Here is a 21,591-nt window from a genome sequence, read left to right as displayed (position 1 = left end):
CCTAGCTAAAACTTTTAAAGGTAAAAACTGTTAAGTACTGACAATTTCAACTTGACCCAGGGCTCCCTTTTCTTTCCCTACAAGCTCTACTCTGCATATATACACTCAGAGGCCTTACTGCTATTTCTATTAAGGAAAAAACATGCACCATAACACCCCCGCACACACCTTTTTGGTTTTTCAAGACACAGTTTCTCTGTGTAAAAGCCCTAGATGTCCTGGAATGCTAAGACTTTGAACTCAGAGATCCTCCTGCCTCTGGCCTCCAACAGAGAGAGCTGCCTGCTTCTGTCTCCTGAGTGCTGTGATTAAAAGCATGCATCACCTCCGTCCAAAAGTTTGAATGTCTGAACCTAGGAACCCATTCAATATTTAAACAACCCTAGAACACGAGGCCCATTGTTCCTATATATCCAATAAAACGCAGTAAATCCCGTAATTTTTCTAAAGCTTTCACTGTTCAGCTCTTTGGTTATCTTAAGTGTAAGTCCCATCTTTGGAGGCCCCTCCCCCGGAGGAGGGTCAAGGCAGCCTGCCAAAACCTTGACCACTCCCCCAAGTCAATTTAAATTGCTCCCCGGAGAGTCCCACCGTGGTCTTCCCGCTTTTACCTTCCCCTCCCCCAGTGGTCGCATTGGCGGCTTCCCAGTTCCCCTGGAGGGGTGGGGGGTCACCAGAGAGCGCAGAAATCCCATTAAAACCTGGATATCCTTTAATTCAGCTTCTTGTGATTTGGCTTGATTGGGATTTTTGGCGTTGGCAGAGAGCTCGCGTTAGGAAATATTCCTAACAGGAAGGATCCTTGTAAATGTTGGGGTCTGCAGCAGATCCCTTAGCCCAATCTTGCAGACAAAATGTCAGTGGGTAAATAGCATGCATCAGAATTTCAGACTGTACAAATGTTCCCCTCAGCAAAGAATGAAGAGCCGCATCCACAAACTGCTAGAAAAACAAGCCCACGCAGGCCCACAACAGTTCTTTTTAAGATACTTAAATCTTTGAAGAAAGAAACTGAAGAAGACACCAGAAAGTGGAAAGATCTCCCATGCTCTTGGGTAGGTAGAATTAACATAGTAAAAATGGCAATCTTACCAAAAGCAATCTACAGATTCAATGCAATGTTCATCAAAATCCCAGCAAAATTCTTCACAGACCTCGAAAGAACAGTACTCAAATTCATATAGAAATGCAAAAAACCCAGGATAGTTGAAACAATCCTGTACAATAAAAGAACTTCTGGAGGCATCACAATCCCTGACTTCAAACTACTACAGGGCTACAGTACTGAAAACAGCCTGGTATTGCCATAACAACAGACAGGAGGACCAGTGGGAGTGAATCAAAGACCGGGATATTAATACACATACCTACAAACACCTGATTTTTGACAAAGAAGCAAAAAATATCAAATGGAAAAAAGAAAGCACATTTAACAAATGGTGCTGGCATAACTGGATATCAACATGTAGAAGAATGAAAATGGATCCATATCTATCATCATGCACAAAACTCAAGTCCAAATGGATCAAAAAAAAAAAAAAAACCATAAAGTCAGTCACACTGAACCTCATAGAAGAGAAATTGGGAAGTACACTTGAACGCATTAACACAGAGAACCACAGTAGCACAGACACTGAGAAACAATTAGTAAACGGGACCTCCTAAAACTGAGAAGCTTCTGTAAAGCAAAGGACACGGTCAACAAGACGAAACGACAGCCTACAGAATGGGATCTTCACCAACCCCACATTACACAGAGGTCTGATCTCCAAAATATACAAAGAACTCAAAAAATTGGTCATCAAAAGAACAAATAATCCTATAAAATGGAATACAGACCTAAACAGAGAACTCTCAACAGAGGAATCTAAAATGGCTGAAAGACACTTAAGGAGAAAATTTCAACATCCTTAGTCATCAAAGAAATGCAAATCAAACACCTCTGAGATTCCATCTTACACCTGTAAGAATGGCCAAGATCAAAAACACTGATGACAACTTATGCTGGAGAGGTTGTGAGGTAAAAGGAACACTCCTGCATTGCTGGTGGGAATGCAAGCTGGTTCAGCCCCTTTGGATGTCAGTGTGGTGATTTCTCAGAAAATTAGGAAACAACCTTCCTCAAGACCCAGTAATACCACTTTTGGGTATATATCCAAAGGATGCTCAATCATATCACAAGGACATGTGCTCAACTATGTTCATAGCAGCATTGTTTATCATAGCCAGAACCTGGAAACAACCTAAATGCCCTTCGACTGAAGAATGGATAAGGAAAATGTGGTATACTTACACAATGGACTACTACATAGCATAAAAAAAATGACATCTTGAAATTTGCACGCAAATGGATAGAGCTAGAAAACATAATTTTGAGTGAGGTAACCCAGACCCAGAAAGACAATTATCACATGTACTCACTCATAAGTGGTTTTTAAACATAAAGCAAAGAAAACCAGCCCAATCCCAGAGAATTTAGACAACAATGATGACCCTAAGAGAGACATATATGGATGTAATCTACATGGGGAAAAAGAAAAAGACAAGATCTCCTGAGTAAATCGGGAGCATGGGGACCTTGGGAGAGGGTTGGCAGGGAGGGGAGCAGAGAAAAATGTAGAGCTCAATGAAAATCAATAAAAAGAAAAAATACTAAAGGAGCTGGGCAGTGGTGGTGAACACCTATAATCCCAATACTTAGGAGGCAGCAGGAGGATCTCTGAGTTTGAGGCCAGTCTGGTCTACAGAGCGAGTTCCAGGACAGCCAAGGCTACATAGAAAAACCTTGTCTGGGAAAAGCAAAAACAAAAGATACTTAAAGGAAAAGAAATACACAGAACTGCTTATATATACTCTGTTATTTAAATTTTCCACCTTCATATCCTTTGCCTCTGGTCTAGAATAGTCACCCACTTAGAATGCAAACAACCCAGCATGGGAAGACCTAAGGCCTCTTGGAGGGTCCTTCCACTTGCCAGTGGCATCCTGATGATGGCGACTGACTCCACAAGACTTCACAGTTTGGTGCCTAAGTACTTTTTGGAGGGTCATTATGGGTCAGGACCTTGCTGGCGCTATAGACACTGCACAGCGCACACAGTACTGTTTTCTTTGAGGAAGAAAACAGGTTTGTTGAGTACACTGGTAAAGGGCAGTGGGCTGGCAGCAACCAGAGAGCTGCCTGCCACCACTGTCCTTAAGTGTTTACTCTGAAGTAATTAGGTTAAGAGGAAACAACAGGGTAGTGTGGAAAGGCCACTCAGTCCACCAGTCTCTCCCATTTCTCTTAAACTAGCTCATATAGCCCAGGCTGGCCTTGATGTTCTTCTTAGCTGACGGTGACTTCACCGGTTGAGATTCATCAGCCTCTGAAGTAGTGTGAGTTATCTCTGAAAGATGAGAGCCTTATGAGAGGAAAGGGAAGTATGTTAGAGTTAGTTAGGCTGTACACAATTCAGGAGGTTCTAATTTCTTACAGGGAAGGAGAAAGGCTTTCTAGCCAGTTTGAAAGCTTCTACCTCCTCCTTGATGAGGAACAAGGGGAACTTCCATTCAGTCGTATCTAAGAGCAGTGAGTAACTATGTGCTCTGTGCAAAGAGCATCAGCAGGACATGTGGCTGGAGCATGAGGAGCAGACCTTATCACCCAGGAAAGGGGAAGCAAACAGAACATAAGGCAGAATAGCAGGCCAAATACAACAGAAAGGTAACCACTGTACACGTGCAGGGGACCAGCAGTGAGAGCATCACTGTTCCCTGAGCAGTTTCAGAAGTTACAGAGTACGAAGGCTTGGAAGGTGATCATAGTTGTTCTTTCTCAAATTCAGTCTGAAGAATACACACAGTAAGTGGTTGCCTAGGACTGAAGGGGAGGGGAAGGGTCTGAGGGGATGGATGGAATGATGGAGAAGGAGGAGAGATTAAAATTGGGAGGAGGGAATAATTGGGGGTCTATACAAAGAGGGTAGAGAGGGAGGATTTCTTACTATTCTAATGAAAACATTCTGTAACTGACAGTACATTGGCTCTACAACTCCATGAATATTCTAAAATGCCCACTGAACTGTGTATCTGAAGTAGGAGGATATGACATGTGAATGTTATCTCAGTAAAGCCTTATTTATAACTGAAGGAGGGCCAGCTAGAGGATTCAGAGTGAAACGCCTGCTGCCAAGCCTAACAACCTGGGTTTGTTTCCCAGAACTCTTCAAGCGGCCCTCTGACACACAGGCTGCACGAGTGTGTGTGTGCATATAGAGTCCAGACGCTGAAATCAGGCACCCTCTTCCGAGCCAGTGTCTTTCACAGACCCCAGAGTCCACCACTCTGACTAGTCTAGTTAAGTCCACTTATTCACCCTCCTGAGTACTGCAACTCCAGGTGAGCCACCACAGCAACCCAGCATTCACTGGGGGCTAGGGAAGCAAACTCAGCTCCTCCCCTAGGACAACACATGCTTTCTCACTGAGTCATTTCTCTAGACTCTCCCTTAGGATTTTTTTTAAATGATTTTTATTTTTATTTTATGTACATTGGTGTTCTGCCTGCATGTACTTTTTTGTGTGAGGGTGTCAGATCCCTTGGACCCGGAATTAGACAGTTGTGAGCTGCCATGTGGGTGGTGGGAATTGAACCCTGGTCCTTTGGAAGAGCAACCATTGCTCATAACCACTAAGCCATCTCCCCAGCCCTCCCTTAGTATTATTTATTTATTATGCATACAATATTCTGTCTGTGTGTATACCTGCGGGCCAGAAGAGGGCACTAGACCTCATTACAGATGGTTGTGAGCCACCATGTGGTTGCTGGGAATAGAGCTCAGGACCTTTGGAAGAGCAGCCAGTGCTCTTAACCTCTGAGCCATCTCTCCAGCCCTCCCTTAGGATTTTAAAGGACTGTTCAGCTACCTTCCTGGTTCCTACTGCTGGTGTCGGTCTTAACATGTCAGGTAGGACCCTCCTTCCTAAAGTGTGAAACAGTATGCCTGATGTGGGTCTGTTTTACTAACCTAGTGCTGGGCACCTTACTCCCTGCAGTTGTCAAACTAAATTCTGTAGGTCATTTCCTGCTGTTGTTTTTTTTTTTTTTACTATAATTTCTATTATTCTGATATTTGGACTACTGAGTTGTCCACTAAATTCTTTTTTTTAACCCAGTTTTTTGAGACAGGGTTTCTTGTAGCCCTAATCATGCTGAAACTTCCTCTGTAGACCAAACTGGCCTCAAACTCAGAGATCTGCTTGTCCTTGCCTTCTGAGTGCTGGGATTAAAGGTATGTGTCATCACATCTGGCTCCTTTCTTTCTTTAAAGTTCTCCTTTTCTATCACATGGGCTCCAGGAACTGAATTTATGCCGTCAAACTTGGCAACATACCCTTACCTTCCATTTTGTCTATCTTATTGGTTTTTTTTTCTTGTTTCTTTTCTACTGAATGTATTTCTTTTCTACTTGCTTTATTTTTTTCAATTAAAAAAAAAGCTGGGAAGTGGTAGCACATGCCTTTAATCTCAGTACTCAAGAGGCAGATGCAGGCAGATCTCTGAGTTCCAGGCCAGCCTTGTCTACAGAGAAAGTTCCAGGATAGCCAGGACTACACAGAGAAACCCTGTCTCAAAACAAAACAGAAAAACAAGTTAGGGGTGACAGTACACACATGTAATTCCAGAATCAGGAGGTTTGAGGCTGGGTTTCATGGGCAGAGCCTGTCTGAAAACCAAAACCAACCCCCAAACACTCTGAAGTCCTGATGTCAGCTCACCCAGAAAAGAATCCCCACAGGTGCCAGTGCCATCAGGAAAGAATCCCCACAGGAGCCAGTGCCATCAGGAAAGCTCTAGGTTTCACTTTAAAAAAAAAAAATGTTTTTAATCTTATGAGTATGTTTAGCCTGCATGGAAGTCTGTGTGTAGAGGCCATAAGAGGATGTCAGATCATCTGGACCTGGAGCTACAACAGAAAGTTGTGAGGAGCCATGTGGTTGCTGGGAATTGAACTTGGATCCTCTGGAAGAGCAGCCAGTGTTCTTAACTGCTGACTCATCTCTCCAGTCTCCAGGCCTTACCTCTGATATTTTTGAGAACTTGCTTAAAAAATAAACTACAGGGCTGATGATGTAGCTGAATGTGGAGTACTGGCCTAGCAAGAGAACACCTTGGGCAACAGCTATAAGACAGCTAGGCACCCCGTGGTGCTAAGGTGCTCCCTACTTGAAAGGCTGAAGAGGGTAGACTGCTTGAGACTGGGAGTTTAAGACCATACCAGATGACAGACTTAAAAAACACAAATGAAAAAAGCCCCAGGCATGGTGGCACACACTGCCATCTCAGCATTCTTAGCATAGAGGCAGGACTTTGAGCTAACCTAGGCTACAAAGCTACCCCATCTCAAACAATCAATGGCAAAATGGCTATTTGGGGATAAGAGGCCTGAGCTGTTCGTCTCAAGTGCAGCAGGGGTTAGGCAGTCTAAACGTCACTGTGAATACAGGCTGCTTTGGGAGCACATCAGCTCACCTGTCTCCTGGATGCAGTCAGTGTGTTCTGCAGTCTTTGTTACATATAAACCCCCACCCCACCCCTCACCCAGATCTTCAGGTCCACTATGCTCGGCTGATCTACCTGTCCTTCAGTCTCTCCCAACCCTCTCTACAGGGAGGTGGTTAACCAGGGGGAACCCTAATGAGCTGAGTAGCTAAATAACGACCCTGATGCAGTAGCACAACCAAATCTCCCTTTTTGCTTCACAATAGAACTCCGGAAACTATCATGTCTGATGAAATATTCCTGTCTGAGATCCTAGTAAATGTAAATTTCCATTTACTTGGTAAATCTATGCCTAGATAAAAATATTAACTTCAGCAGTTAGAGGAATGAACACCCATAAGTCCTAGGATCTAGGAGGAAAGCAGGAGAATCACATGTGGAAGTCCAGCCGAGGGCACAGCAAGACCTTGTCTCCAAAAACTATAAGAAGCTGAGGCCAAAGTAGCACAGTGTCTGCCTTACTAGTATGGTGCCTGCAGTTCAATCCTCTGAATTGTCAAAACCAAACAACAGGGACAAACAAGAAAAAGAACATAACCTTCATAGTTCCTGGGTCTCAGCACAGCTGACAGCAGTGCACAAAGCCAGTGTTTCGCAGCCTTACATTGCACACATCCTTTTTGCTGCCCCTGTCTTTGCTGTTTGGGAGAATTACACGTGTATGAATTCCACATATACACTTAATGTTGTAAAATTTCCTAAGACTCTGCTCTTCCTGTCTATGAATGCATAACAGGTATTTTCCCAACTTTCAAACCAACTCTTAGTGACCAGAGAAAATCATATGGCTAAACCCAAATAAGAGGATGAGGAAGCACATCCTGCCTTCTGTGATGGTGTATGTGGACGCATGAATGACCTGAACTGCAATTAATCACTTCCCTACTCCCACACTGCTGGGGCGTGGTCGATCGGCAGTTAGAATTAACCAGACTAGCTTTAATATAAAATATTTAGCTTTAATAAAGGGAAGAAATGGGAACTTACAAAAGCCAAGGTTCCAGCGATTCAGGAGAGCAGGAAACCAAAGAGAAAAAAACAAGCGCACAACGATGGTTTATAGGCTATTTGGGGGGGGGCATACCCCACAAACAAGGTGATTGGCTGAGCTTCCCCATCACCACACCGCTAAGGGTCAAGGCCGGCCTCAGACACACAGTTTGAGGCCAGTCTGGTCTACATGAGACTCTTGAAAGCAAACAATAAATAAAAAGGAAGGGAGGGAGGAAAGAAGGAAGGTAGGTGAGGGATGGACAGTGCGAGTAAGCAAGGTGGGAAACAGAAGTGCTGCTAGGAGGTACCTCATGGCTCTCCACCACAAAATCTCTGATGAAAAACCACTGTTCTTCACTGAATAAAATACAAATGAGCAATTTATTTCCTAAAAATGTGTAATTTCTAGAGTGCTTTCATATACGATCCATCTGCAGAAACTAAATAGCCTAGTGAAAGGATAAAGAACCTTGACAATGTCTTTAGTTGAATTCTGGTTCTACCACTTAGCTGGCAACTTTGTCATACTAGCCTACAAAAATAAGTCTCAGTTTAGTTACATGCAAATTAAACAAATAATGTCTACTATGTGAGACTAAAATGAATATGAAATAAGAGATAAAAAGATTTTCTTTGTCTCATATGCAGGAAGAAAATCATGGACATCTTTCTTTGAACTGCCTTTAAAATGGCAATGGCCTTGACCAGGTGGTGGCAGCGGACACATTTAATTCCAACACTAGGGTGGCAGAGGCAGGCAGATCTCTGAATTCAAGGCCAGCCTGGTCTACAGAGCAAGCTGCAGGACAGCCAGAGCTACAGAGAAACCCTGTCTAGAAAAAAAAAGAGCAATGTTCTATGCTTTTATTAATCCCATATAGGACATGGGGTGAAGGCTCAATGGTTCATCTGAGGGCTACAGTCTGAATCCCCAAATCCCACATAAATGCCACACAGGCATGGGAGGCCTGTCTCTAATTCCTACTTCAGAAGGTATACAGGGGCTCTCGGAGCAAGCTGGTTAGCAAAACTAGCCATATCAGTTAGCTCAGGGTTTGACTGAGAGTACTGAGGGACCTCCACCCACAAACGAAACATGCTTACACACACACACACACAAACTGGAAAAAGAAAAATAAGAATTCCATACAATATTAGAAAAAAATTTTAGGCTATATGATTTGTAAAATAACTTGTCTTCTGATCACAAACACATCCAAAGCAAGAGGTGATTCAGTAGGTAAGATAGCTGTGCAAGCCAGCCCATGATGTGGGAAGTCCTTCTGTATATGTGTGTGTTTTTTTTTTTTTTTTTTTTTTTGGTTAATGAATAAAGAAGCTGCTTGGGCCTATGACAGGGCAGACTAGAGCTAGATGGGAAAACTAAACTGAATGCTGGGAGAAAGAAGGTGGAGTCAGAGAGAAGCCACGGAGCAGCCACCACAGGAGACAGATGCCACACGCTGGAAGAACTTTACCAGTAGGCCACAGTCACAGAAACACAGATTAATAGAAATGGGTTAATTTAAGATATAAGAGCTAACTAGCAATACACCTAAGTGATGGGCCAAGCAGTGTTTTAATTAATACAGATTTCTGGGTGATTATTTCAGGAGTCTGGGCAGCTGGGAAACAAACGAGTAGCCTCCAATAACAAGCCCATTTGAGTTCCATTCACAAAACCCATGGAAAAAAACCAGTAGAGGAGACTAACACACATGTTTAGACACTGTTTTCCATATAACTGAAACCTTAGAGGCTACAGATGGTCAATAGTGGAGCACCTGCTTAGCATGATGAGGCCTGGATTCAACCTTCAACACTAAGAACAAAGAAACCACAAAGCTCTAAAACTCAGTATCCACTGGATATTCTCTTTTGTACATTCCCTCAGACCCCAGGAACCAAGCTTCCACTTTAATTCTTTTAAGTATCTCACGCAAGTAGAATTATGCAGTGTTTGTCTTTTTGTTACTAGGTTCATTTAGAATCTCCTTTGGGTTCATCGGGCTAAAAATGAAAAGACTGGGGCTGGGAGATAGCTGAATTTGGATTACCAGCAACATACACACACACACACACACACACACACACACACACACCCCTGGGCACATACTGTAACCCTAGCATGTGACTGGGAGTGGGGAATGGAAATAAAGATAGGTGAACCCAAAGAGCTTGCCAGACAGGCTAGCCAACTGGTGAGTGCAGGATTCAGTGAGAGACCCTGTCTCATAAAATATAGTGAAAAGTGATCCAGGAAGGCATCTGATGCCAGACTCTGGTCTGCATGTAACACATATACCACACACAAACATACTTTAAACCCTCCCCCCCAGACAGGATTTCCTTCTTTTGAAAGTAATATTATGCCGGGCGGTGGTGGCGCATGCCTTTAATTCCAGCACTCAGGAGGTACAGGCAGGCAGATCTTTGTGAGTTTGAGGCCAGCCTGGTCTACAAGAGCTAGTTTCAGGACAGGCTTCAAAGCTACAGAGAAACCCTGTCTCGAAAAACCAAAAAAAAAAAAAAAAAAAAAAAAAAAAAAGTAATATTATATTGGGCAATGGTGGCTCATGCCTTTAATCCCAACACTTGGGAGGCAGAAGCAAGTGGATCTAAGTGAGTTCGAGGCCAGCCTGGTCTACAGAGTTAGTTTCAGGACAGCCAAAGCTATACAAAGAAACCAAAAAAAAAAAAAAAAAAAAAAAAAAAAAAAACCAACAAAACAAAGGGACTGGAAAGATGGCTTAGTGATTAAAAGCACAGGTTATTCTTGTCTTTTTTCCAGCACCCACATGGTGGTTCAAAACTGTCTATAACTCTAATCCTTAGGAATCTAACTTTTTGGACACCAGCCACACATGTGGCACACATACACACATGCAGGTAAAACATCATACACATAAAAAAGTCTGAATGTTTTAAAAAATATTCCAGGGTTAGCAAGATGACACAGTGGGTAAATCTGCTCACCTGAGTGCAATCCCCAAAACCCATGGAAGACAAACGGATGTGGTGGAGAGCATCTGTAATCCCAGCACTTCTTTAGTGACATGGGACATGGGTACGGAACTGCGCTGAGTACGCAGAACAGCAGAAACAGTGAGTTCTTTTCCGATGCTATTAACAGTGTGTGCTACACAGTGAAAACCTGTCTTGAAAAAAAAAGAAGAAACTTCTGTTTTAGCTGGGTGGTGGTGGCGCACACCTTTAATCCCAACACTCTGGAGGCAGAAGCTGGTGGATCTCTCTGAGTTCTGAACCAGGCTGGTGTACATAGGGAGATCCAGGACAGTCAAGTCTACATAGAGAAACCTGTCTAAAACAAATATATGATGCATTGGCTGATCATTGCATCCTAAATCATTATAATGCAACTTAAGAAACAGATGAGGCACACAGACACTCAGACATGTCCACATCCTTTATTCCTCAACACTTAGTATGCATCATTTGTACAGAATAATGGGTTCTCACGACAGTCACGTGTACCTACAATCTCTGCTGACCTTTTCTTCTCACCTCTCTCCCCTTTCTCTAGATTCTGGAACCGGAAAGACATGTGATTAGGATCGCTGGCTGCACTTCCTGAGGCTGAGTTCAGTTCCCAGGGCCCACATGGAAGCTCACAGCTGTCTGTGGCTCCAGTTCCAGGGAATCCAGACACCTTCATACAGGCATGCATGTAGGCAAAACACCAATGTACACTGAGTAGAAGTGACTAAATCATTAAAAAAGAATCCTAGATACTGCACATATATTCTTTTCTAGGAACCGACGTCATTTTAATTAATTTATTATTTAAAAACAACCAAACAAAAGGCTAACCAGGTGGTGGTGTCACTTTAATCTCAGCACTCAGGAGGCAGAGGCAGGAGGATCTCTGTGATTTCGGGGCCAGCCTGGTCTACAGAGAGAGTTCAAGGACAGCCAGAGCTGTTAAATAGAGAAACCCTGTCTCTAAGCTAGGTTTAGAGTTAGAATGCACAAGTAGCCCTGGGTTCAATCCCCTGCACCACACACATGCTGAAGGGAAACAGTAAAAGTCTAAAGTTCAATTATAAAGTTATATTGTCATAGAGAAATATGGAAGCATGATCAATAAAAAGATTTTCATATACATGTTAAAAATCAAAATACATATATGGAGTCAGTGTAAAATGTAAAAGAAATGTAAGTTCTAAGAGAAAAAGTAATAGTAATGATTCAAGTTTTTTTTTTTTTTTTTCCAAGATAGTCTATGTAGCCCTGGCTGTCCTGGAACTCATTGTATAGCTTGGCTGTCATGGAACTCACAAAGATCCTCCTGAGTGCTGGGCCTTAAATGTGTTACCAGTGTCAGCTTCAAAGTTTTGTTTAAAGAAAAGCATTCTCCAAATGGTTATTAAAAGATAGCATGCTGCTAAGATGTTTACTGGCTCCATTTAAAAAGTGATGTCACCATTTTATTTTTAAATGTTAATATTTATAATTCTCTGGAAGTTAAATTCCTTGCAACTATAAATAGTATATTTAACCATTTCACTTTCTAAAATAGCTGATTTATATTAAGCATGTAGCATGTATAAAGCTGTTACATACAATTTTTATTTCATTTTTCACCTAAAAGTTAATTATAATTCAGTATACAACTGGTCTAAAAATAAATGCATTAATATTTAATTTTTAAAAAAAATGTATATGAACGAGTGCTATGCCTGCATGTATGTCCATGTACCACATGTATGCCTATTTCTGGAGGAGGCCAAGAGAGGGCACTGGATCCCCAGCAAATGGCAGTACAAAAAGGTATTGAATCATCATGTAGGTACTGGGAACCAAACTTGGGTCTTTAGGAAGAGCAGTCTGTGCTCTTAACCACTAAACCACTGATCTATCCTTACATTTAGTTTTTAATCCCAGCACTTGGGAGGCCGAGGCCAATAGATCTGAGTTCCAGACCAGCCCGATGACTACATAGTGACACCCTAACTCAAAAAAACAAAATAAGTTTGAGGGGTCAACTTAAAATTATGTGAGAACGGTAGGGACACAGCTCAGTAGTAGAGAGCTGGTCTAGTATGTCAAAGGTTATTGGGTCCAGAGTGCTTCAAAATGACAGTCTAAGGGCTAGAGAGATGGCTCAGTGGTTAAGAGAGCTGGCTGCTTAGCTGGCGGTGGTGGCTCACGCCTTTAATCCCAGCACTCAGGAGGCAGAGGCAGGCGGATCTCTGAGTTCAAGGCCAGCCTGGTCTACAGAGTGAATTCCAGGACAGGCTCCAAAGCTACTGGGAAACCCTGTCTCGAAAAAACCAAGCATAACAATAACAACAACAACAAAGAAAGCCTGCTGCTCTTCCACAGAATCCAAGTTTCCATGTGTTAAATACAGTTCCAGAGTATCTGACACCTTCTTCTGGCCTCCACAGGCACCCCCACATATGTGCCACATGCTCACACAGTCTTAAACACATACACAAATAAAATTAAATAGATCTTAGTTTCCTAAAGGAATCAAAGTCCTACTAGATGCTTTTTGGTCAGTGAACAAGTCTTCATGGGTATCACCCTGTTATAGTTTGTAATGACATTTGTTAAGCCCAGTGTTTCCCAAATATTTCACTTCAGTTTCTGTATGTGTGTAGTGCTGAGGATCAAACCCAGACTCTCTAGGCAAGTGTTCTATCACTGAGCCACCAAAGCCATCCCATTGTCCCCTAGAACTTCTGAAATAGCCAACAAAATCGGTGTTCCATACAACCCTTGAAATATCAAGGCTAAATCAAGACTCATCTGCTAAGCCGGTTCTTTTCAAGTGTTCCACACTGCACTCAAGAGGCATCTCTTCCCCCAGCAGTCCCAGGGCTTTCCCACCCTTGACACAGCTTTGCCATCCCTGTCCATCAAACTGTTAACATTGGTGCTGAAAGAACAAGCAGCTGAAAGCTGGCGGCAGTGGAAGGGAATACAGGTGGCTGTGTGGGCTGGTATGACCGGTAATAGAAGACATGTGAGAAGGGGTAAGAAAGGCCATTTTAGATATGCTGGAAATAACTGAGGGAATGGCCAGTAGACTGGCAGAAACATGGATCTTGCCTGGCAATTCGACAATTATAATTCTCAGATAACATACAAAGTCAGAGAAGAATCAATGACATTACTTAGGAAAAAAATAACACTTATTGAAAAAAGTAGAGGAGATAATTGCCTAGAAACATTAATATTTTTCTAAATGAGCAGAAAAGAACCAGGTAATACATGCCTGTAATACCAGCACTTTGGAGTCTAAGGCAGGAAGATCACAACAAGTTCAAGACCAGCCTGGATAACACAGTGAGATCTTGTGCTGCATTTACTGGAGAGATGCTCAATGATTAAGTGCAGGCACTTAACCTCTCTTGTGGAGGACAAGTTCTACTCTTTCTAGCCCCATATCAGGGAACTGCAACTGTCTGTAACTCAAGCTCCAGGGGATCTGACACTCTCTTCTGGCACCTACATGCATGTGTGCATATGCAAACACATAAAAGAAAAGAAATCTGAGAGGAAAAATGTCAGGTGTGGTGCCTGTAATCCCAGTGACTGGGAGGTGGAGGCCAAGGATGTGGAATTCAGAGTCAATGTTAGCTATACCTCCAGACTGGACTACATGAGACCCTGTTCTCCTTAAAAGAAGCAAACAAAAGCAAAGGAAAGCTGTTTTGCTTTTCTTTCCTTTTTCTGCTGAAGAACTGGGACTTGAACTCAGGGTCATGCTTGTGTTATTGTTTTACTATTGACCTATACTTTCAGTCCCAAGTTTTCTTTCTTTTTTAAAAAATTTATTTTTATTTTATATATGAGTATTATAACTTGCATGTGTATATAAATATGCACCACATCCATGCACTGCCCACAGATGTCAGAAAAGGGCCTCAGAACCTCTGGAGTTAGTTGCATGACAGTTGTGAGCTACTATATGCGTGCTGGGACTCAATCCTGGGTCCTCTGAAATAGCAGTAAGTGTTCTAAATCACTGCCCTCCCCCCCAACCATTTTTCTTTTCTTTTTTTTAATAAAGATTTATTTATTATGTGTACAATATTCTCAGTATTCTGCCTGCATGTATGCCTGCAGGCCAGAAGAGGGCACCAGATCTCATTACAGATGGTTGTGAGCCACCATGTGGTTGCTGGGAATTCTTCAGGACATTCGGAAGAACAGGCAGTGCTCCTAATCGCTGAGCCATCTCTCCAGCCCCCAACCATTTTTCTTTAAGTCAACTGAAGACTATTCATTTCTTAACATGGTCAAACTACCTAGTCCAGCAATCCAGAACTATGTCTTTGCCTTCAGGAACTGTTTACCAACCCCCAAAATCTTCCATCTGGCACCAAAATGATCAAAAAAAAAAAAAAAAAAAAAAAAAAAAAAAAGGCAGGGGCCAGTGAGATGGTTCAGTAGGTAAAGATACTGTTACCAAATCTGATAACCTCAGTTGCCCTGGGTCCAGCATGGTAGAAAGAGGAAATTGCCATTAAATAAACCCACGTATCTTCCCTCGTACAGTAAATAAATAAATATAATAAAAATTAAAAATAAAACCTTGAAGCAAAGCCAGATCATATTTCTGTTTCAAGCCCTACCGCTTCCCGTTTTCCAACAAACCTGACTTCTGTCCCTGCTTACCATACATAACCTAACAGCTACCTATCTGCCAGCCACCTACCTTTCCTCTCACACACAGAAAATCTGTGCATGTGGGCCTATCTGGAATGTTCTTTCTTAAGACTTTCAGCTAGCCAATGTCCTCCTCTTTGGTCCAAATAAGAACAGAGCATCTTGGTAGCGTAGTGGCATACACCTTTAACCCAGCACTTGGGAGGGAGAGGAAGTTGGATCCCTTGAGTTCCAGGCCAACCAGGACTACACTGTGAGACCATGTGTTATAAATAAACACATTTACTTATTTTGAATATGGCCTCACTAAGTTACCCAGGCTGGTCTCAAACTGGAGAACCTCCTTTGAACCTTCTGAGCAGCTGGAGCAGCTGGGCTCGTAAGTGCACATCAACACATCTAGGAAGAGTTAACCTTTAAAGTTACTGATCCTCTCTCTCCACAGCAGCCAAGTTTTGTCTTTTCACTGGTATACGTCTAGTACTGACAGCACTCTGCCCCACACAGTAGCTCAGATACTAAGGGAAACAGGAAGGAGACGAGAAACACAACACACACACACACACACACAGTGAGAACTGGAAAGAAAATCAGAAGAGAGCAGAAGCTAAGAGTTGGTCGGAGGAGGAAGTCAGGAACGATGACTAAGAAGCCACTGAATTTGGCAATACCATCTTTGGTGTCCTTTAAGGGGACAATTTCAGAAAAGTAGGAGGGGTAAACAGCAGATAACAATGGGCTAGTAAGTACAGGTGGAAAGGACAAAAAGGGAAGGAAGACCACAGAATGTGAGTTTGAGAGTGAGAAAACACAAGAGAAAAGACTGAGTGCAGAGTGTTTGCTCTTGTTTTCAAACTAAAGGGACTGGCTCATGAGAAAGGAAATGATGACTATCACAGGAGAGGGTGGGAGGCCCCGGGGGAAAATGGGATCCTGAAGCCACATCAGTCATCTTCAAACACAAAAGACTGCCCCGGCCCGCCACCATCACAGTACAGTAGTTTCTTCGTGCTTAGAAAGAATTTTTTAGTTTCTTTGCTTTTTGAGACAGGGTTTCTCTGTAGCCCAGGTTGGACTTGAATTCAGTGATTGGCCTGCCTATGCCTACCAAGTGATGGCATTAAAGGCGTGCGCACCAATGCCAGGCCAGGAAGATGTAGTCTTTGAATTAATTTACTGATGTAATTCTCATGTGAATTTCCAGTCTTAGGCAATACACGCTGGGTAACTGGGGGCAGAGAAGTGTGAATCTTTAGAACAAAGAGTTGGGCTTTGGGAGGGGAAGCAATGTACAAATGACAAAGCAATTGAAGCCCAAAAGTGAAGATAGGTCAATCAAAGCAAAATATGCTTTTTTTTTTGTTTGTTTGTTTTTCGAGACAGGGTTTCCTTTAAGTAGCCCTGTTCTGTCCTGGAATTCACTCTGTAAACTAGGCTGTCCTCGAACTCACGAGATCCTCCTGCCTCTGTCTCTCAAGTACTGAGATTAAAGGTGTGTGCTACCACCACCCTGCACAAAGTATCCTTTGTACTACTGATGTAGTGCTTCCCCGTTAAAGACAAGTTAAAATATGCACGGTGGCACACACGTTTAATCCCAGCACTCAAGAGGCAAAGGCAGGTGGATCTCTGTGAGTTCCAGGACAGTCTGGTCTGTAGTGAGACCTTGTCTCATAAAAAACCAAACCAGACCAAACAAACAAAACAAATAAGCTAAATGAGCTAAGTTGCTCATTACTAAATGAGGTGGAGAAAGCAGCTTCAGAGATGAATAGGCTGCAATGCAACTGTCAACATTTTGTCAACTGTCATAACCACTTAGAGGAAGTTCCTCTTGACTTAGTAGCAAAAGTCTAACAAAAGTCCATAGAGAAACTTGGAATAAACCTTTATAACATTTTATTATAGAAATAAACTACCCATGCTAATATAGGAGACTTCTTTCACTCACAGAATGAAAGTTTTTATGAAGTAGTGGATAATTTTCTATACTCTAGCAATAAAAAGAAGGCAATCATGCTATTAGGACCAGCAAGATATTTCAGTGAGTAAAGGGGCTTGCCCACAACCTTGCAACCCGAGTTTGTTCCTTGGAACCCACATGGCAGGAAAGAACAAACTCCTAAAAGCTGTCCTTTGCCATCTATACTCAAACTGTAGTACACCACCACCCGTGCATACACCCCACTCCCACCACGCACAAACTGTAGTACACCAGCACCCATGCATACACCCCATTCCTAACACACACAAAAACAAACAAGCAAAGTAGGATACTAGTATTTTTCTTCTAAGAGCAGATTACAAAGAAAACCTAACAGGCTCATTCCTCAAAAGCCAGGATAGAAAAGAGCCTGAAGTTCTGTTCCTGACTCACTTCTAACACAGCAGAGTCGTCGGGTCCTTGCTAAGGCGTGTGTGTTCCCATTCTTGCTGGGTGGGTGTGTGTGTTATCTTAAGAAAACAACATGAAGAAAAGGGGAACACTTAGAGCAATATCTGATCTCGTCACATACTAAGTATGCCAGTTAGAGAACTCTGGCTGTGCAGTGACGGCCTAACAGCTTGACAAAACTGGAAGTGGGTGGGTGGGTGGGGTCCTTCAGGAAAGATGAATGAGATCAAATAAACACACAAGTGTCAAAAATCAGGAGTAAGAGGTGTTCTTTTCATCTCTCTGCAAAGCTGTGTTCTTTTTTTATATTTATTTATTTATTATGTATACAATATTCTGTCTGTGTGTATGCCTGCAGGTCAGAAGAGAGCACCAGACCCCATTACAGATGGCTGTGAGCCACCATGTGGTTGCTGGGAATTGAACTCAGGACCTTTGGAAGAGGAGGCAATGCTCTTAACCTCTGAGCCATCTCTCCAGCCCCAAAGCTGTGTTCTTGAGCTGTCAAGATGGCTCAGCTAGTACTGATTGGTGTCTGCCATGAAACCTGATGACCTGAGTTCAATCCCTGAGGCCCACTTAGTAGGAGTGGAGAGCCGACTTCAGCAAGTTATCTTCCAGTTCCCACAGGCATGTTGTGGCATGTGCCTACCCACCCACATGCACTCACATAAAAATTTTTAAAATGCAGTAAGAAAATTCAAAGTTGTGGTCTCCAAGTCAAAATCCTACAGAGTCAAGGCCTCTTTTCCCCTCTAAAATGGAAACACCCGTTTTCTTAGTGATACCTACCTTCTGGGCCCTATCCCCAGGTTCAGCAGCTCTGAGTGAAAAGGGTCTTTCCTCCATAAAGAAGAAATCCACTCTAAAGTTTCAAGTCCGAAGACACTCAGGTCAAGGTTTAACATGGTAACATCAACCTGACATGTCAGGTTTCATACTCTTAAGGACTTACTGATAAGTCAGACTCAAAGTGCTTTTGAAACGTTTATTTTCGCCGGGCGGTGGTGGGCAGTGGTGGCGCACGCCTTTAACCCCAGCACTTGGCAGGCAGAAATATTAGCTGCATCTCTGAGTTCCAGCCTGGTCTACAGAGTAAGTTCCAAGATAACAGGGCTACTCAGATAAACTGTGTCTCAGGGGAAAAAAAGTTTTTATATTCAGTTTTTTTGAGTGTTTTGCCTAAATATATGTATGTATATCATATATGTGCCCAGTATCCTCAGAGGCCAGAAGGGGGCATTGGATCTGTAACTTGAGTTACAGATGGTTAGATGCCAGGTGGATGCTGTAAACCAAACCTAGTTCTCAATATAAGAGAAGCAAGAGCTCTTAATTGCTAAGCCATCTCTTCTGTGTCTCCCTTTCCACCCTTCCTTAGAGATAGGCTTCCCCTACATAGATCTAGCTGGCCAAGCTCACCTTGAACTTGCAGCCATCCTCCTGTCTCTGCTCCCGAGTACTGGAATCACAGGCATGTACCACCAAGTCCTGCCAGATTTAAGTTCTACCATTTTTTTAAAAAAACACTGGATGGGCCGGGCGGTGGTGGCACACGCCTTTAATCCCAGCACTCGGGAGGCAGAGGCAGGCGGATCTCTGTGAGTTCGAGGCCAGCCTGGTCTACAAGAGCTAGCTCCAGGACAGGCTCTAGAAACTACAGGGAAACCCTGTCTCGAAAAACAAAACAAAACAAAAACACTGGATGGGAGCCAGGTAGTGGTGGCGCACCCGGAAGGCAGAGGCAGGTGGATTTCTTTGAGTTCGAGGCCAGCCTGGTATACAAAGTGAGTTCCAGGACAGGCTCCCAAGCTACGAAGAAACCCTGTCTCGAAAAAAACTGAAAAACAAAAACAAAAAAGCCAAAAAAACAAAACAAAACAAAAAAACACTGGGTGGGAACTCAAATTTTCTTTAGTAATTCAGAAATAAAAAACATAAAATTATGTAAATTCTAAAAATTTACCACAGATTTAAACAGAAATTCAAACACCATTAATGTTCTTTCTAGGTGTTCAAGGCAAGTGCTTATATATGCAAGTATTTATAAAATTATAGTATTATATATTTAATAATTTTTATGTTAATTGGTTTTTCCCCCCTGCATGTCTGTGTGAGGGTGGCAGAGGCCTGGACCTGGAGTTACAGATGGTTGTGAGCTGACACAAGGGAACTGCTGGGAACTGAACCTGGATTCTCTGGAAGGGCAGTCAATGCTTTAACTGCTAAGCCATCTCTCCAGCCCCCAAAGTATGTTTTTTTAAAGAGCCTTCATAATCTATTTCAATTGGGATGACCACCACTACTCTCAGAAGTCTTTCTGTAGGGTTAGCAGTGTAGTTGGTGGTAAAGAACTTACATAGTATGGTAGCTTGATGAAAATGGCCCCCATAGGTTTATTTGGCACTATTAGTTTGGATTAGGAGTGGCCCTGATGGAGGAAGTGTGTCACTAGGGGTGGGCTTTGGTGTTTCAGATCCTAGGCCAGGCCCAGTGTCACTCACTTCCTGCGGACGGCCAATTTAGATGTAGAACTCTCAGCTCCCTCTCCAGCACAAACCATGTCTACCTGCATGCTGCTATGCTTGCTGCCATGCTTCCTGCCATGATACTGGACTAAACCTCTGAACTGTAAGCCAGCACCAATTAAATGTTTTTCTTTAAAGAGTTGTCATGATCATGGTGTCTCTTCACAGCAAGAGAAACCCTGATTAAAACAGTAAGTACAAAATCCTAGGCCCAATTCCCAGGAGGGATTGGGGGAGAGTTGGGGAATATTTCCTTCAGACTTGTTAGAAAAGACAGCTCATTCAGTTAAGTCATTTTGGGTAAAGCACAACCATGTTCATTATCAATCACTCAACAATATACAGAAAGTCTAAAATATGTATGGACTCCAAAAGCATACAGTCTACCTGGCAGGACATAGAGTGGCTGAAATAATAGGAGACTATGCTGAAAACAAACAGCAGTATACTTCATAACTACTGGCAGAGGAGGCTCTGGTGGGCTGGGAGCTGAAAGACGGAAGGGCTCTGTAGAGCGCTGAGACTCTGCCAGCCATCTTTCAGCTTGTGACACTCCCTACATCCACGCTCATTTCTCCTTCCTGCCAGCCGCTGGGCCGTTGGGCAAAAACTACCACACCTGACCTCATACTCATCTGACTCCTCCAAGCAACCTCATAAGGAGCCCAGCATCTTGGTTTACAGATGAGAAAAGTGGGGACAAACAGCCTTGCCCCGCTGGGTCAGAACCCAGGATTCAGCCTTCTAGTCCAGCAGCAAAGGAATGTGGGAAAGACTGAAAACAGTAATTGTGTGGGGGATTTGGAAAGAAAGGTTAGGTCGGATTGGTCCCAAAAGCCAACCAGAGACTAAACTTCCTTCCAGCAACAGAAAGGTTTCTAACATTTCAAGAGGAAGAGTATTAAGTGACTGAAAATCTAACACCAGTTTTACAATCACCCAGGAAAGAGTATTACAATGTACCAAGTGAGCCAATAAAGACATGAATTAGAATTAATGAACAATTTAAGTGTTGTAAACTTTTACTTTTAAATTACCAAGAATTTATTAACACCCCCCCCACACACACACAGGTTTCCTTTTTCAGAGCGGCAACACCTCTAACTAACAAATCTCAGGATCAACTACTAAAAAAACCAAAGGCCACAACTGACCAACAACTAACGTCATTTCCTCCGTTCAACAACTATTAATATTATCAGAGATTTTAAAAAGGCTTAGCAGGTTAAAATTGGAACTGTCAATAGTATAGCAAGACTCTCGTTTTCACAAAATTCCAGGGTCCCCCAAAGTAATACTTCTTATGCAACTCAATGAGCAGACCATATAGTTTACTGAAGCTTCCAAAGGTTTTTCAATTTGCCATTCGAAAGCCATAGGGTACTGTCAACTGAAGGGAGACTTATTTCCATATTAAAGCTCTAACCCTGCCTATAGCTCCGGACCTTCCACAGAGTAAGGATCCAATCAACATTTGCAGACTAAAGGAGG

At 42.8% G+C, this 21,591-nt stretch overlaps 1 protein-coding gene across 2 annotated transcripts in view; it reads right to left on the bottom strand.

The window, feature by feature from the left end:
* Window positions 1-21,591, bottom strand: part of Maml1 (mastermind like transcriptional coactivator 1) — a 39,142-nt gene that overhangs the window by 16,824 nt on the left and 727 nt on the right. Inside the window, exon 1 of one of the 2 annotated variants that reach the window (XM_038328557.2) lies at window positions 10,513-10,605. The exons of the other annotated variant lie outside the window; for it this stretch is intronic. Within the exon in view, the coding sequence (XP_038184485.1) occupies window positions 10,513-10,536 (24 nt within the window). The 5' untranslated portion in view covers window positions 10,537-10,605. Of the gene's footprint in view, window positions 1-10,512; window positions 10,606-21,591 lie in introns of those variants that run through there. 2 annotated transcript variants of the gene reach the window in all.

Source organism: Arvicola amphibius, chromosome 4 (genome assembly GCF_903992535.2).
Source record: "Arvicola amphibius chromosome 4, mArvAmp1.2, whole genome shotgun sequence".
Classification (NCBI taxonomy): domain Eukaryota; kingdom Metazoa; phylum Chordata; class Mammalia; order Rodentia; family Cricetidae; genus Arvicola; species Arvicola amphibius.
The sequence above is the reverse complement of the archived record's forward strand: the minus strand, read 5'-3'. Positions and strand labels throughout refer to the sequence as shown.